This window comes from Choristoneura fumiferana, chromosome 4 (genome assembly GCF_025370935.1).
Source record: "Choristoneura fumiferana chromosome 4, NRCan_CFum_1, whole genome shotgun sequence".
In the NCBI taxonomy this organism is placed as follows: Eukaryota; Metazoa; Arthropoda; class Insecta; order Lepidoptera; family Tortricidae; genus Choristoneura; species Choristoneura fumiferana.
In genome coordinates, this window is record NC_133475.1 from 5,603,143 (window position 1) to 5,619,856 (window position 16,714).

General features: G+C 36.3%; 2 protein-coding genes across 2 annotated transcripts; one reads left to right on the forward strand and one right to left on the reverse strand.

Moving 5' to 3' along the window:
• Window positions 1-367: 367 nt before the first annotated feature.
• LOC141427327 (proliferation-associated protein 2G4) lies at window positions 368-6,580 on the reverse strand. Its single transcript, XM_074086660.1, has 8 exons — window positions 6,433-6,580; window positions 5,999-6,233; window positions 5,278-5,431; window positions 4,296-4,517; window positions 3,638-3,730; window positions 2,613-2,726; window positions 1,905-2,051; window positions 368-1,071 (listed from the first exon to the last, which is right to left on the reverse strand). The coding sequence occupies exons 1-8, from the start codon at window positions 6,515-6,517 to the stop codon at window positions 985-987; spliced, it is 1,137 nt and encodes a 378-aa protein (XP_073942761.1). The 5' UTR covers window positions 6,518-6,580; the 3' UTR covers window positions 368-984.
• Window positions 6,581-6,961: 381 nt separating this feature from the next.
• Window positions 6,962-15,361, forward strand: LOC141427326 (UPF0415 protein C7orf25 homolog). Its single transcript, XM_074086659.1, has 7 exons — window positions 6,962-7,290; window positions 7,381-7,564; window positions 7,630-7,766; window positions 11,220-11,598; window positions 12,080-12,214; window positions 12,603-12,745; window positions 14,599-15,361. Exons 1-7 carry the CDS (start codon window positions 7,132-7,134, stop codon window positions 14,680-14,682), a joined length of 1,221 nt encoding a protein of 406 aa, XP_073942760.1. The 5' UTR covers window positions 6,962-7,131; the 3' UTR covers window positions 14,683-15,361.
• The last annotated feature ends 1,353 nt before the right edge of the window (window positions 15,362-16,714 follow it).

The window sequence follows — 16,714 nt, forward strand, 5'->3', positions numbered from 1 at the left end:
AGAGGGATTTGAGAGGCAATAGCAACACATTATACTATCTTTCAAACGAGTCAGCTCACTGACTGTATTTCTTAGTACAGACGTAATTTAAGAATGTCCCCGAATTCAGATAACAATAAGTTAGGTAGTATATAATGCCCACTTTCCACTAAGAAAGGGTAATGAGCGGAAATGGAGGCAACGCACCGGAGCAAAAATTCCATTTTATGGTGGTCCTTATAGTACTCTTATGAGTGGGAAGGCAAAACTATTTGTCTAGTAAAAGCGAAAACCAATAGCCAGAAGGGTCAAGTGTGAGAAGTCTCAGTTCAGTATGAAGTTGTATGCGTATGAATGAAGTTAATAAATGGGATAAAATGAAAAACTGTTTAAAAATCAGCCCACAATTGTGGCACAGTTCGATTTATTCCTTTCTCACAAGTGTCGCTTTCTGCACAAGATTACTTAACATCTAGAGACGCGACAGTGTCGGTTTACACATAGATTGCACTGGTCAACAGATTTATACAAGTGAGAACGGATTTGTGCACATCACAATTAAACCGAATAACATCACTAAGGAATGGTTTCAAATATATGTTGTTTATTCACATTATGCTTTCGTTATTATTGAGGAATCATCACCACGAGTGAAATCAGAAGTCATTTACTATGTACAAATTATAATTATTGTTTCTTAACACTGTCCAAAGAAGTTACAAAATCATAGCAAAAAAGAAAATAAGAATTAAATATCAAAACACGGAACACCTAGATGTACGAACAATAACAATAATTTTCATACACACATTTATAATTTTATTAAAATCGATCTGTGGAGGGTCCATAAGCTGCTAATTCGTTATTACTTTATTACAGTTTAACAATGATAATCTCAATTTGAGAAATCTAATATTACTGAATGAACTAGCTCTGTGGAATCTTCCTTGAGAGGGGATAATGCGAAAGCTGTTGATTTCATTTTTGTCATGAATTATTCGGTTGCTAGGCAACAGTCTCAACTTCCATTGCTTCTTCAGTGGCCTTCTTTTTCTTCTTCTTATTAGCTTTCGCCGAGGAGTTCAGCAGAGACTGCAAATAAGTAAATAAAATAATTATTCCACCTGTATTTAGTATACTTAATAATATTATTTTTAAATTGAAAATGTTGTAATGGTTCAAACCAACATGTTAAGAAAAACATTTTGGCTCAAAAACATTACAGTATTATACCCTGGGCTTGTGCCAAACACACAGGTAAACTATGTGGTTTGGAAAGATATCAGGGATGCAAGATTTATAACATTAAAGCAAAGCACAACACTCCCTGAAAACAGAATAGAAATGACTGGTATTTATCTCATGCGTGTAAAACAATTGTTTTTTTGTAATCGTAATTTGATAAATAAAGACAGCTACTAATTTACACAGTTTCTTGGCTAACTTAATCACAAGTTAAAGTTAACTTTTATCACTAATAACCTGTTATATAGACTGGGTTCCCTATTTGTCACTTGTGTAGTGTAAAACAGGCAGCATTTCAAATACAGTTTGTTTCGAAAATCGACGATTATCTCCATGAACGAAAACTAACCACCACCATGACTTGTGTGGTAGCAGGGTATCAATGTACCTAATTGGGTTTAGTTTATAAATTTTTGTAACATGCATTCAAAACATATGAGCCTTATCCACCTAAGTTAGATTTCAGAGTATTAGTAACACCAGATCAATGTTATAAAAGGGCCAGGTCACACAGACGCGACGCGATGCAGCAGATTTAATTGAAGACTGGAGACAGTTGATATGTCCTCAGTGCAAATTGGTGTTTATCTGCAGACTCTGCCGCTGTCGCAGCGTCGTGGCTTTGCTACGAACTTGACCTTGAATTTGAACTCAACTAGCAGGCTGATCTAGGGACTCACATTGAGCTCCGGGTCCTTAATTGAGCGCTCGCTCTTGCAGGTGGCCTTGTCGAAGGGCAGACCGGTGATGCGGTGCGTGCCGCTAGGTAGCAGCAGCGCCGTGAACTTGAACTGCGCGACCAGCTCGTTTGGTCGCTCGTACAGGACCTGAAAACATTCAAACGTTAGACACCAATTATAATGTAATAAGACTTTACACAGTACTTCCTTTTGTGGATATTTAACATGCATAACTATGGATTTGATTTGGGAATTTTTGCAGGAATTATACGTTTTACTTTAGCCAGTGGCAGCAACCTTCAAAAAATGCCTCCTGCAGCAGTTTTGTAGAGAAATTAGTAGCCGGATATTAGTTTTATCTAGAAAAACTTTTAGAAAACAATTGAGATGTACTTTAAGGAACTGGGTTGCATATTCGCCAAAAAACAGTTGACAATATGTCTGAATCCAGCAAGGTTTCTTTCATTGTTACATTATAAAGTCTAAACAATGGTTGTTTAAGAATTTTTTTCCTTATGAATTAGGAACCACAGACACATACACTCTCCACAGAGAGCTCAGTGGAGAGAGCTGGAGGAGGCCTATGCCAAGAGGCACGCTGAATTCAGAGACATAATATAGAATAGAACACTTAAACACATACTGCTGAAGTTGTAGAGAATTCAGAATAGAAGGGCTTTATTATTATTATTATTATTAGGAACCTACCTGGAAAGGCTCAATCAGCTTGTGATTGACACACTCCACGACACCCAATCTCGCGCTGGTTTCCTTGTCGAAGCTCCTTAGGTTGAATGGCATGGAGCCATGTTTGTTGCGAACCTAATAAAAAAAAATTAACAAATGTTATGAACATAGAAATCTATCTATTCATCTGATTTATTATATTACAAGCAAGCAATTCTTAACCCCAAAAAAAAATTAGTTTTAATAATCAGGGTTCGAGGATATATATCAATGGATATAATTATATCATGATATATATCCGATATATATCAAATGATTTTTTATGATATATATCAATACAAAAATTGGTTTAAAAATTTGATATTATTTAACTAATTTTTAGCTAGTTTTTTGCCTTTGTTGCTGTGATTATAGTTCCCGAATGTAGATGGCGTTGGAGTAGGTAAAAGATACTCCCTAATAGTAAGTTCCAATCCATTAATGGCAACACTTCTGCCGGCGTTAATGGCGTCAGTCATGTCAGAAAAATTTTGTTACGAAAGAGTAAGTTTTTGGTGTTTATTCTATTATTTTTTACAAAGAAAGTAATTGATAAAGTGCAGAAACAATTTTACTTTATTTATTTTACAAATAATAATATGGCTTTTATACAAAATCGGTATATATCAAACTTAATAATATCGGATATTTTCATACCCTGTTAATAATACAACAAAGCTCAAACAAAAATAAATTAGTAAATCGAATCCATCCCAGCCTACATACGTCCCACTGCTGGGCACAGGCCTCCTCTCAGAACAAGAGGGCTTGGGCCATAGTCCCCACGCGGGCCCAGTGCGCATTGGGAACTACACACGCACCATTGAATTGCTTCGCAGGTTAGTGCAGGTTTATAATAAATCAATTAAATTAAAAAATAATTGAAACACAGTGTAGGTCTTAGCAGTTAAGTATTTTTTTTATATGCAAATGTATTTGTTGGTGTACAGATATATTATCATGAGTGGCAGCACACTAGGATCTATTTATAAATAAGGGTCACTCACCTCACTGTAGAACATTCTGGATGCTTTCAGTTTCAACTGATAAATCTCTTCAGTTTTCTTATATATCGTACACCGCGTATCCATTTCGCGGCCCTAGAATAATAAAGATAATGAAATCGTAACTTTATTTGATTTTAATTATTGAATATCAACCAACCACCTTTAATTGTAATTTGTCTGCATAAGTAAACCAAGAAACAAATGATATTTCCCAGTAGAAATTATACAAATTGTTGTACCCTGAGAACTGCCAAGGGTGTCCTATTTACACACACTTGGAAAGAATTTCAGGGCCACAAGAACATAGAGACACCACAATAACAATATATTTGTTATGGGATGTATATCAATGCTCAACTTTAATGAGCTCCCATGGAAATATATTTAATGAAAATAAAATAACTATGAATCATTAAAAAGTGTTCCAAAATATCATGTCAATGATGCTAGTCTTATAATGTTATTAAACCTTATAAGACTAGGATTTAAACTGTTAGAATATTGTAAATTTTGAAGATATTATCATGTAATGGCTTTATGATAAAAAAAAAAATGATTTTACAGAAACAGGATTATACATAGGCTGATACAAAATGTATAAAAACATTATAAATAATATATAAACATTATAATGTTAATTATAAAACTAATGTCTTACAACAGCATCTCCAGTTGAAATGAGCACATCCATGGCATACACCTCATAGGTCTCAAGTGTGGACTTTTCATGTTCCTTGCGCTGTGCCTCGGAAGGATTCTGAATAATGCTCTTCTCTCCATCAATGCGGAACTGCTTTAGTTGGTGTGACAGCATACCCTCAACTGGCTTGCAGCCAAACTCTGCACTGATTTTCTGGACTGCATCAGTCACTGCATAGTTCTGGAATAAATGGATATGATACTTGATTTTCACATTAAAGATACAATTATCAACTCTAATACTGTTTCAATCTCTTCTAACTTTTCTGTTTATACCTTGTACAGTCGAACAAATTGAATCATGACCCAGGGTGGAACCTTTGTGCTACTAATGTCATGTTGACATCTCACACTTTTGTCTAGGATATCATAGTGAAATTGATTATGAAAAGGTTCCACGCTGACTCATGATTCAATTTGTTCCACTATACATTTAAATAACACTGGTTAAAATATCCACCAATTATCTTTCATAAACATATTATATTGCTGTTCTTTCAATGTTGTTGTAAACAATACTGTAGTTGCTTAGCAGATATTTTACTCACTATACCAGTGAGAATAAGATACAGAATAGTCAGAACATTCTAAAAACAAGTTTTGGTAAAAATTTCAATTTTAATACAAGCTTTTTGCTGATTGTACTTTTTATCAACTTTACTAGCATTGTCACTCAAACTACATTTGCATACCAAATTTGAAGTCGATACCATAACTGTTGAAGAGTTCCGTCCTATAAAGACAATCCAGGACGGACTACCAGTATGTCTCTACCAAGATATAGTAATAGATATATATATTGTCATGCGATTTACATAAGTATTCTAAATTTCAAGTCAATATGACCACTGGAAGTTGGTCAAATTTAACTTGCAAAATTTGACTACAAACAGACCAGACAGACAATGGGACAGGTTAAAATTAATAATAGTTCTAATAACCTCATTGTCTGGTCTGAGCAGTCTCAAGGCAGCCTCGCTGGCATAGTGAGCAGCTAGTAATACATCTGCAGCCCGGCCCGTCACCTCTTCTGTGCCCACACAAATAGAATGTGCAACCACTGCAATGAATCCTTCTATGTGTGCACCCAAATCCCTGCAACAGGAACAATTGCTATTTATCCATCCTAACAACATAATAAAGTCAATATTCTCATAAAAACAAATATACTATTAGAAGTTAGCCAAACTAATAGCCTCTGAGTAATTTAACCTCCAGAAGAGAAATACTGCATTTCATGTGGGGTAACAAACAAGATGCCATCAGACATCATGGATATGAAGAGGATGGAAGATTGTAGGTATTTCATGTATTTTAGTAGTAACTATCTACCATTATGAGTCTATTGTAAAAAATAAAGGTTAGGAACGAAAGTGCAAAACAAGTAAACATTACTCAAGAATTATAATCTAATTGGGAAATATATTGAGTAATCTATAGAAATAGTTATGCGAGATATGTATATTCACAATTGCCAAGGGTTTGAATGGTGGGGTCATTTTAGATGGCTTATGGATATTTTTATTTATAACAATAAGCAATAACACAACACATTAAAGACTGTACAACAAATATATAAGCTAGCCTAACCTATAAATAAAAAATGGTTCATGAGTTAATTTTAGGTTATGAATCCTGCTGCTAAATAAGGAAGTAACTCACACTTTCACCAAATCACCCTGTTTCAAGATGTAATCAGTTTCACTAGGGATAGGCGAGAAGTGACATATACAGTTGTTTACAGACACACATGTCGGGAACGCGATGCCTTTTTTAGAGTCCTTCTCTTTCTTGAAAACCTTCGAGGTCTCATCCAGGATAGACTTGTCTCCAAACTCGCAAATCTCTCGCGCAGACGCGTCGGGAACACATTTTGCAAGTAATTGTTCTAAGACTCCTGTAAGAGAGAAAATGAGCTTAATAATAAGTAATTAAGTCAGGAATGCACCAGGAACTTGTAAATTGGCGAACTCGGCACATTGCCCGCATGGCGATGCGATGACATGACACGCGTCGGTTTCTAGCACTCGAGCTCTACGTCGTTCCTGGAGATATTCCAACGGTAACATTCAAAAAACACTGCACAAACAACTTACTGTTCACAATTTGCCCTGCTAATTTGTACTTGGTCACAACCAAGTCCTCCGCAATCGTTTTTTCCACTTCTTTGTCGTCAGCCATTTCTCAAAACTGTGGTTAGGTTTGTGTGTGTAGTGTAGATGTCAGTCACGTGACTCGGACGATGGCGGGTAAACTGATTACTAAATACGTAGTATTTTTTTTTAACAAGTATTTTTAAGTTAATGATTAATTTTTAAAGAAATTTAGATGTCAGTACAAAATATTTAAGCTTTTTTATAAGCTTCTAACTGAAAATCAGTAATAAACATCATGAACTTGATGACTTGATGTGTACCTACTAGGGATGGGGTAAGAGAATACCAGATTGTAAAAAAAAGATACCAACAATCGATATCGGTACTAATGTAAGATTTATCGATGGTCTTCCAATTTCCACTAGTTGCCATATTGGCTGCATTGATTCTATTAAGATTTACATAGCTTTAAACAAACCAACGCTTTACAATTTTGAAGTTTATCTATGGATACAAAATGTCAAATTCGTGTAAATCAACTTGACAATCTTGTTGACATCATGACATATTTTTTCGATTCGAATTTGATTTGATTTCCTCTTCCTGGGATTTTTAGAAGTTGATTTTATTGTTTTCGGTAAACATGCACTATAACTTAGAAAGTTAAAATTACACTTCGATGTATATTCTTTTCGTAAAATGGATCACGCCTATTCACTTGATCAACTTTTGAGCTTGGTGGACGAAAAGATTGAACTTGGCAAACAGCTTGTGTTGTTATTGCAGCCAATTCAGGATATCGATGGAGTTACGAAATTGCAGCGAAAAATTCGCCAGGAAATGGTATTTCTCAAGAAGGTATAGCTACAAAAATACGGTTAGGATTAAATAATTCAATAGTTACACTGCATTGACTTGTGATGTGACTTATTTTATTTATTGTTTTAGTTGCAAAAATCTAAGAAAGTGAAGCTTGAGCAGCTGTCTTGCTCGAATTTGCGACATTTAGGTGCGATGGTGGACTGCGCCTTGAGGCCTGGTGTGGTTGCTGTGTGTAAAATATTCCACATAGATGATGAAAGCAAACTGGTTATTGATGTTATTCATGATCATGGCAAAACTTGGACCAAAGGTATAATAAGGCACAAGCAAATTAACTGCTAATGAATAATTTACTAATAATGTTAAAATTTTCAGTGATAGCGAGAAACCCTAAATCCCTGTCAGCACTCAGTTCTGGCAATGCATCATATGGAGCCCGATCAATCCTGGACCAGGCAGAAGATTACCTGGAATGCTCTAAACTCTACCCGTGCATGTATCAGCCTCCTAAGGTTAGATGGTGGCTCTCTGCTCAGTCCTACAGAATTAGAATAAGCCTTTATTAACACACATAAAGTAAAAGACACAATATTATTAATTAAAGGAAGATATTTTCCTCATTAAACTTATAACTATAACATGACTAAGTGTGATAATTGGATTGGGCTCAGTTTATGGTGTGGATCCACACAAAAGCCCGCATGTATGTACACAGTGCTAATTTACAGCCCAACCCTATACACTTATCGCTGCATATCTTTGTTTTTATAACCTCAATATGTGATGTTCCGCGGTCAAAGGTACCTTGTGGTCAATATGGAGTTACGGGCATTCTAATAATCTGCAATTGTTAAGCTATGGATATCGAAAGAGATCATTGTCCTAAGAATTATAGTTACGAAGATATCATTTTTTGAAAAATGTATTGGGAAATGTGCAATTTCAGGAAACAAGACTATTTAAGTTTAGTTAGGTACCTCAAAAACTATGTTGCTGATTTAATGGGCTTCTGTCCATCAAATAATATAATACAAGTTCTATAATTGCAGATCAAAACTTGTATATTGACCAATTAATATGATTGCTGACTTATTTCAAGGAAATCATATTTTGCTTTATTTTCTCAATTTTTTCGCAGTAGCACAGGCAGTAGGTAGTGTTGATTTTTAAATGTCTGTATTAGAAAACAATTCCTAAAAAAAATAAAGATAAGAAAAGCAAAAATTAGAGTTCAAAATGTATCTTTTTAATATTTTCATGCAAAATCACAAAAATGGCAATTTAGTTCTAAAGTAATCAACCAACATAATTATTTTCGCGTAGATCAACAAAATCCTTTCATTACAATCAAATACAACTATTAACTTTGTTATCAGACATGAATGTTAACTTTTTAAGTCACTTAAAGCATCACATCTTTGTTTCATACATTTTTGAAAAGGAACCTTATGGAAACAAACATAGGTACAATGTGTGCATATTAAATTGATAAATTACTATAATGTCAGTTCTGGAAAACCTTTTCATTAATGTTTACCCTTATTTTACAACTAAATTGCCACAAATATGATAATTTCTTTTTCGTGATCTACTTTCAAAACTAAAATTTATTTTTCATCACACTTTCTCGTAAACAGTACCGTAACATGCAGGCTACCTTGGTTGCAACCCCCCAAATAAAACCCTCGACCTAAATGTGCTTGTCATGAAACCCCTTGTTGGCAAATGAGTCATTGCCCGTACTAATTTTCATGTCATGAAGCCCAAGGTCGGTAAATGAGTGTTACTGCATGGCGTGCTGCTGCTCCGTGCACGCGCTGCACACGCACGCCGTGCACATGCTGCGGAGGGGGAGGGCAGCGGGGAGCTGGCGCTGCCAATAGCGCAATCAGCGGTATCGGCAATTTTTGAAAAAATATAAGTTTTTCTTTTACAAATATGCAATTTTACTCGCAAATGTGATGAAAAACATTGTATGTCGCACGGACGGTACTAGAATAACGAACATCGACTCATTGAAGCCCTCAGTCTACGACTTCGGGCTTCTAATAGACTCTCGTTCGTAATTCCTTATTTACCGCCCTGAAGCCACAATGTACTATTACGTAAAGAAAAGGTGCCTTATGGCAGTAAGATGATTTTACAGATTTGCTAACTCTAAACGTCTTCTTAAGGTTCCATAGCCAAAATAGCAAAAACGGAACCCATATAGTTTTGCCATGTCTGTCTGTCTGTCTGTCTGTCTGTCTGTCCGTCCGTCCGTCTGTCCGTCCGCGGCTTTGCTGCGGGACTGTCAATGATAGAAAGCTGTAACTTTGCATGGATACAATATGTAGCAACTACGCAGACAAAATGGTAGGGAAAATTTTTTTTGGGGTACCTCGATCCCATTAAAGTGGGGTGTTTTTTTTTTCTCTACTAACCCTATTGTGTAGGGTATCTTTGGATAGGTTTTTTTAAACCATTGCGAGGTTGACTCGACGATTTTACGATTCAGCGATCTTTTTGCGAAATATTCAACTTTTAATGCAAATTTTCATTAAAACCGAGCGTCCCCCCCTCTAAAATCTACTGCTGGGTAGAAAAATTTGAAAAAAAAAAAAAACTTGAGAATCAGCAGCCTAAGGTTTAAAATATTATTTGTTTTTTTCTTAATGGCGTATTGGCTCGTTTTTTTTTACAGAAATAGACACCACCGCGAATTTGGTTTCTGAGACTCGCTTCACCACCAATATGTGCATGTAGGCTTTTGCGTTTTATAATTGGTAAAGGCTGAATACCACTGGAACTACTTATAAATAGGCTGAGGCTGAGTAGGTAGCAAGTCGGGAAGACTTTCTAAGGGGTCATTTCATTATCTTGAAATACCTACTGCCAGTTGGGGACTTAGGCAAAGTATGCTTGGGATTCAGATGCTATAAATTGTCTAATTTTTTCAAATAGTGATGGAGAGGGATCGAGGGTTAGTGCGAGTAGTGCAGATGCGAGCCGGCAAAGGCAAAGTCAAACGATAGACGGAGGTACCTAAGAGTAGAAATGACAAGAGCAAAGCATGTATAAACATAATAATTATAATCTAATGGCCATTAGGTACCTTTTCTACTAAACTTCAGAACCGTAACGAAGTGGCTATAAACTCACTTATAATGAAAATAAAAACAGGTAAAGAAATCTTAGATCTTATATTTTGTGAAATAGTAATTTAAAAAACCAGCCAAGAGCGTGTTGTACACGCCCGAAATAGGGTTCCGTAGCCATTACGAAAAAATTAAGTAATATTTTTCTAAGGATTTCGTATTTTGTACGGAATATTCCAAGTTTAGGTATATTTTATACCTTAGGCTGCTATACTCTTAAACTACTAATAATTCGCAAACAAACTTAACCGTTATAGTTTTCGTTGTAAGTTTGATATAAGTACTTCATCCTGATTTTTTTCAAATTTTTCCAGCCACTCGTTTAGATTTTGGAGGGTAAGGGGGGCCGCTCGATTTTAACGAAAATTTGCACTTTAAAGTAATATTTTGCAAACAAATCACTGAATCGAAAAATTGTTTTAGCAACCTCCTAATGGTTTTAAAAGACCTATCCAACGATACCCCACACTACAAGGTTGAATGAGAAAAAAAAACACCCCCACTTTACGTCTGTGGTAGTAAAAAAAAAATTTTTTTTACTGTATTATTTTATCGGTATATTTTACATATTATATTCGTGCAAAATTACAGCTTTCTAGCATTGATTGTCCCTGAGCAAAGCCGCGGACGGACAGAAAGACAGACAGACATGGCGAAACTATGAGGGTTCCGTTTTTGCCATTTTGGCTACGGAACCCTTAAAACGGTATTTTTAACCCACTTTTGCATTTTGCAAACATTTTTAATATCCCCGAAACTAAAAACCGCCATAAGGTACCTTTTACCGCGGAACGTCCCATATGTATACTCGTATATCATTGTTTTCAGGTGATATTCGAATTTGTAAGTGGAATTGAAGAAAGCTTGTCAAAGAAACTGACAGCAATAGGTGTTGTGGTCAAAGGGGACATACTGCCTGATACTTGCCACTCCTTAAGTGACGAGTCTTCCTTGTCTCAATCCAGCAATGACGAAGAAGACTCAACAGATGATAGCCAACCAACAATGTTGCAAGAAATGTCTCAATGCATTGAAGAGCACCCAGAAATCACAACTCTGAATCTGGATGTGACAACAATGATGGCTTATATTAGTAATATGACAAATGGGCACTGCCATTACAAGTTCAAGCAGGAAGTACTGACTCAGCAGTGTGAGTGGGAAGCAGAAAGGCCTGTCAAACCCATATTGGAGAAGATATTTGCTGGTAAATACCTTCCATTATTCACAAATATTACACTCCAGTGTTTTTCAATCTGTGGGTAGCAAGCAACCCCCAAGGGGGTCGCGGTATATTTAAGATACTCTCACGGTTATTATGTATAACTATTATTTAATCTTAATCTTAATCTTAATCTTTGCCAAACCCTGTAAGTTGAAGTAATCAGGGGATCGCCAAACATTTTTCAAACCAAAGGCGGTCGCGTCCTGAAAAAGTTTGAAAACAGGGAAAGTTTGGGGGGGTATTTTCTTTTGATGATGATGTGTTTTGTGCATAACTCATAAATGTATAATGCCTTCACTGCCATTAGTATTTGGCTAGTTATTTTGTATACCTTGTTAATATGGCAGTAAAACAAGAAGTTAAGTCCTTTTGCCAAAGATTACCAATACATGTAACTTTTATTGAGAGATTGTTGGTAGCCAGTAACTAAAAACATTATTTTGATAGAGGATACCTTAATCAGGAAAGAGCCTGGTCTGCTGCAGAACTGCCTGGGACAACTTCGAGAAGATTGTCAACACACTTGGCGGTGAGATGGAAAAAAAAAGAATGGCTGAATTGAAAAATATGGTTCAAATTTACCCTGACGATTATGCAGGTAAGAAAAACAATGGAAAGAATTCATAAAAAAGTGTGTGTTTGTATGTTCGTCCGTCTTTCACGTCGAAGCGGAGCGACGGATCGACGTGATTTTTGGCATAGAGATAGTTTATGGGACATAGGCTACTTTTATCCTGTAAAAATGCACAGTTCCCAAGGGAACAGCGCGCGATAACCGAATTCCACGCGGGCGAAGCAGCGGGTAAAAGCTAGTATTTATTAAACAGGGCATAAGTCCTATATCAAAATTCAGTTCACAATACAATCTCAAGGCACCCTTACCCTAACTTAGGAAGATTAGAGAGAACAGATGACCTCCTAGTTGCATTTACTCTTATACTACTTTCACTTAGTGTTGTGTGAGATTGAAATAATTATGTTTTCAGGTGAAGACGATTTTCCTAGACAAAATTTGAAAGTCCGCGGCCACGTCAGGTTAAGGTCAAGGATTATTTTCAATTTCGGTCACCGGATCAAAGCAATAACTGTGTCGGCTAACGAAGGGTTCGTCAGAGCAGCGCATCAACAGGTACCACATACATTACTTTTGTTCAAACTGTTATTAGGCCTTGTTCATACCAGTCATACTGACAGCTACAGCATGTAAGCAGTTTGCATCTGCATAGAAAATACATAGATTATGGTCTATTTCTGAAACCTAGATACTATAAAATGACAGTCTGAAATGTCAAATATAAAAATAATGTGGCCAGCATAAAACGAACAGTGCTCCTCTTTGATTTCGGTTTCCGATATAATTGTAAATAATCGGTAAAACGTATATTTTATGATAGCAAAAACAACATTAAAGCATTCAATATTCTACTTTCTATTTTGAAAATATAAATGCACTTTTACGATAAGTTGATAAAATCTAAGCACAGGTAAGAATACAGTGTTCATCACTTAGTGCCAACGTAAAAAATCATAACACAGAGGGGCTACTACAAAAGTGGGAAGATGAAGTTCGTGTGACGCCGTCCCTTTCACTTGCGTATTAAGAGAGATAGGCGTCAGAGGAATGGCAACCTACGTGGCATTTCGTAGTATAGGGCCAGTAGGGCCACTGCGAGGTTCGAGAGTCGAGGTTCGTGTCGTGCCGTCCGGCGTCCCGCTGACGCTAATATTATTTCATACGAGACTGGGATGGACGTTGCGATGCGAGTTTCGATTTGCGAATTTCGTAGCAGCCCTACAGATATTTATCGTCATTCATGTTTTTCGTATTCGATCGACATTCGTCACTTTACTCGTATTGTGATCGGATGTGTTCAGTGCGTTTTCTCGTGTTATGGCATGTGTGTTTTATGGTAAGCATTGAGGGGGATCGTACTTAAAATGAAATTGAAACTTAAATATCAACATCTAGAAAAAGTAGAAATATCTCCAAAACGGTCGCATTTTTATTAGACCCATTTTACCTTTTCTAGAATGTCCTAAGTGCCCTACATGTTAGTACGTCACGGATCCGTTCATATCTTAATATTTAATATATAATATAACATAGGTACCTACAAAATCTTTCGGTGATAACCGGTTGCGGCACATCACTATTTATGAGACGCAAAAAACAGGTAACACATGAAACGTCATTTTAGTTTCTCGGATTAAGAAACAGATCATAAGATATCTTACCATTAATACCATTGAGTGATGATATCTTCTTCCTTATACACTATTGCTATCGTTCTGAGTCTTCCTAGTCCAGTAACTTCCATATACTGATTATAAGATGGTTAATTTGCAAATCGTCGATTATACGACAATACGGCGTACAGTCAAGGAAACTGAGGGGCTACTAACGAAAATCGAAGTTCGTATCGCACCGTCCCTTTCACTCGCGTATTAAATGACATAAGCGTCAGCGGGACGGCAACATACGAAGTTCGAGTTTGCACTTCGTAGTGTAGGGTCTGAATCGCGTACCAGAGTGGAACCTTTTCATAATCAATTTCACTATGATTTCTTTGGCAAGTGTATGGGATGTCAGCATGACATTAGTAGCACAAAGGTTCCACCCTGATACGCGATTTAGCTTCTTTGACTGTAAGTCAAACTTAAGGGAACAGATTAAAAAAGATAATTGTACCATTGTTTACAAAAGCAGCCATGACAGCAAAAGTAGGCAGATCCCTCGACCTTTGCTTACTTTTGCTGACAAGCGGGAGGGCAGTGTCAAAACGAGTCAAATTCTGTTTATGTAATATTTGAATGATCCCATTCCGGAACCTTGCGAATATATACTGGCTACTTTTTATCCCGATATTTCCACGGCGATCTCAACTGCTACGTAAATGACATTTTGGCATGGGTGTTCCTCATGCAATGTTAATGAAAATCCTGAAATTTTTGTTCAAATGCCTTTATTTTTCTTTTTTCTAGGGTGTAACATATGCGGCATTTATCCACGAGTCAAGAGCTCTCACTGAAGGCAAGGAACCCACGGCTGTGAAGATTTCCTCTTGATGCTCACTATTTTTTTTTACTTCCAGGAAGACCTTAGACGACAATAACGTTAGTCCCCTCTTGCTCACTCCTGTGAAGTGTGAACAAGAGGATAACACACTGCGAACTTTCGCTAGTTAGCAAATTATCTCATGTACAGTCAAGGAAATTTAATCGCGTGCCAGGGTGGAACCTTTTCGTAATCAATTTCACTTCACTATGATTTCTTTGGCAGATATGGTTTCTTTATCGAATGTCGAACATGACATTAATAGCACAAAGGTTCCACCCTGGTACGCAATTCAGTTTCTTTGACTGTACATGTATTCCTTTAGACTAAAGTTTTTTTAGAGCGAAGGTTCGAAAAAGCTCGCTCTAATATTGAAGTCTATTGCAAAGATTAGGTTTTCCCTCTATATATATATTTTTTTTATTTACAAAGTGTATTTACCCTTGTGGATCTAAGACTTACTTAGGTCCTATGCACGTAAAGTGTAAGTATCATAAAGTTGTCTGTTGGTTTGACCTGAAAAAAAAAAAATTAGCTTTTCAGTTTCATAATATATACATATTCATTCTGTGGAAACTCTCAAACGTCTGTACCTTGTGTGATCTGATCTACATGGATGGACATGGATTGGTTGTCAAAAACTGTAAATAATATTTGAAAAATATATGTATTTTCTGAAATAGAATAGAAGTTTAATTTTTGATATACAAGAATTGCGAGGGAGGTTATGACACCTTATCCACCTCTGCTGCCTATCGTGTCGGGGCCTGGATGCAATGCAGTTCTCGGGGGCCCTTTGTCAGCTTTGCTTAGTTTGGGACTAGGTCAGGTGTCAATAAGTGTCCTATGATGTTTATTTTATTTATTCAGCTGTTTGAAAATATTCAGCTCTCTTCAAGTTCAATCAAATCAAAAGCAATAAATTTTCACTTTGTGAAATATTTTTATTTCAACTCTCGCGGGGTCCTTGCCTAACTGACGCGGGGCCTCTGTTTAATTCAGAGGGGCTACTACGAAATTCGAAAGTCGAAGCTCGTATCGTACCGTCCCTCTCACTCTCGTTTTAAATATAATATAAGCGCCAGCGACTGCAAGACACGAAGTTCGGATTTTTCACTTCGTAGCTACGAATAATAATTATTTTATTATTCGTAGCTTCGTAGTAAAGGGCCAAATCTGTTGGTTAAGTCAGTACTATCGAAATCTAAATGTCTGAACAATCTCTCCGTAAAATTGATCTTGTGATACCGAAAATCGGGGCCCTAAGCCTATTTGGCTTTATTGCCTGAAAAATTAAAACTCTTTTTCAATCCTGCTTTTGCTTTTTCACAGATTATGTATATTGTGGCCGCTATAACAACAAAAATATAAAAAACAATAAAGTAAATATTTAAAGGGGGCTCCCATACAACAAACGTGATTTTTTGCCGTTTTATTTTGCTTGATATTAGTTACGGCAACAGGTAGACGCTTGAAATAGTCACAAAATATTTGGTTGTATATTGTATAATCACTTTAAAAATAAATAATTAAAATAAAATAAAATAAATATTTAAGGGGGGCTCCCATACAACAAACTTGATTTTTTGCCGTTTTTTGCTAATGTTTAATACAACATTTTGTATAGAGGTTGATGTCCCAGGTTCAATCCCCAGTGGAATCAAATTTATTTATAAACAAACAAATAATATATACAATAATTAACAGAAATAAATAAAAAAAGAACTAAAACTAACTTACTTACTCTAATCCTAAAAATCTATATTTACAAATATCACCCAAGTCGCTGCTATTGGGCAGGGTGCCCAAAAGGCTGGCTGCGTTTCCTCATTGTATGGCAATGCCATGCCAATACATTGACCGAGGAAAGAGCCAGCCCTATGGTCGCCAGTGGAACGGGCAAGCTTCTTTTTTCAAATTTAAATAGTGTTTTTGCTTCGGGACCCAACGGACCAAGCGTTTCAACAGCAAAAGCCGCAACTATGAAATTGTTTGCCAGATTCTCATCTCATATTTACGGGATTTTGCTGTTTCGGCCGTTTT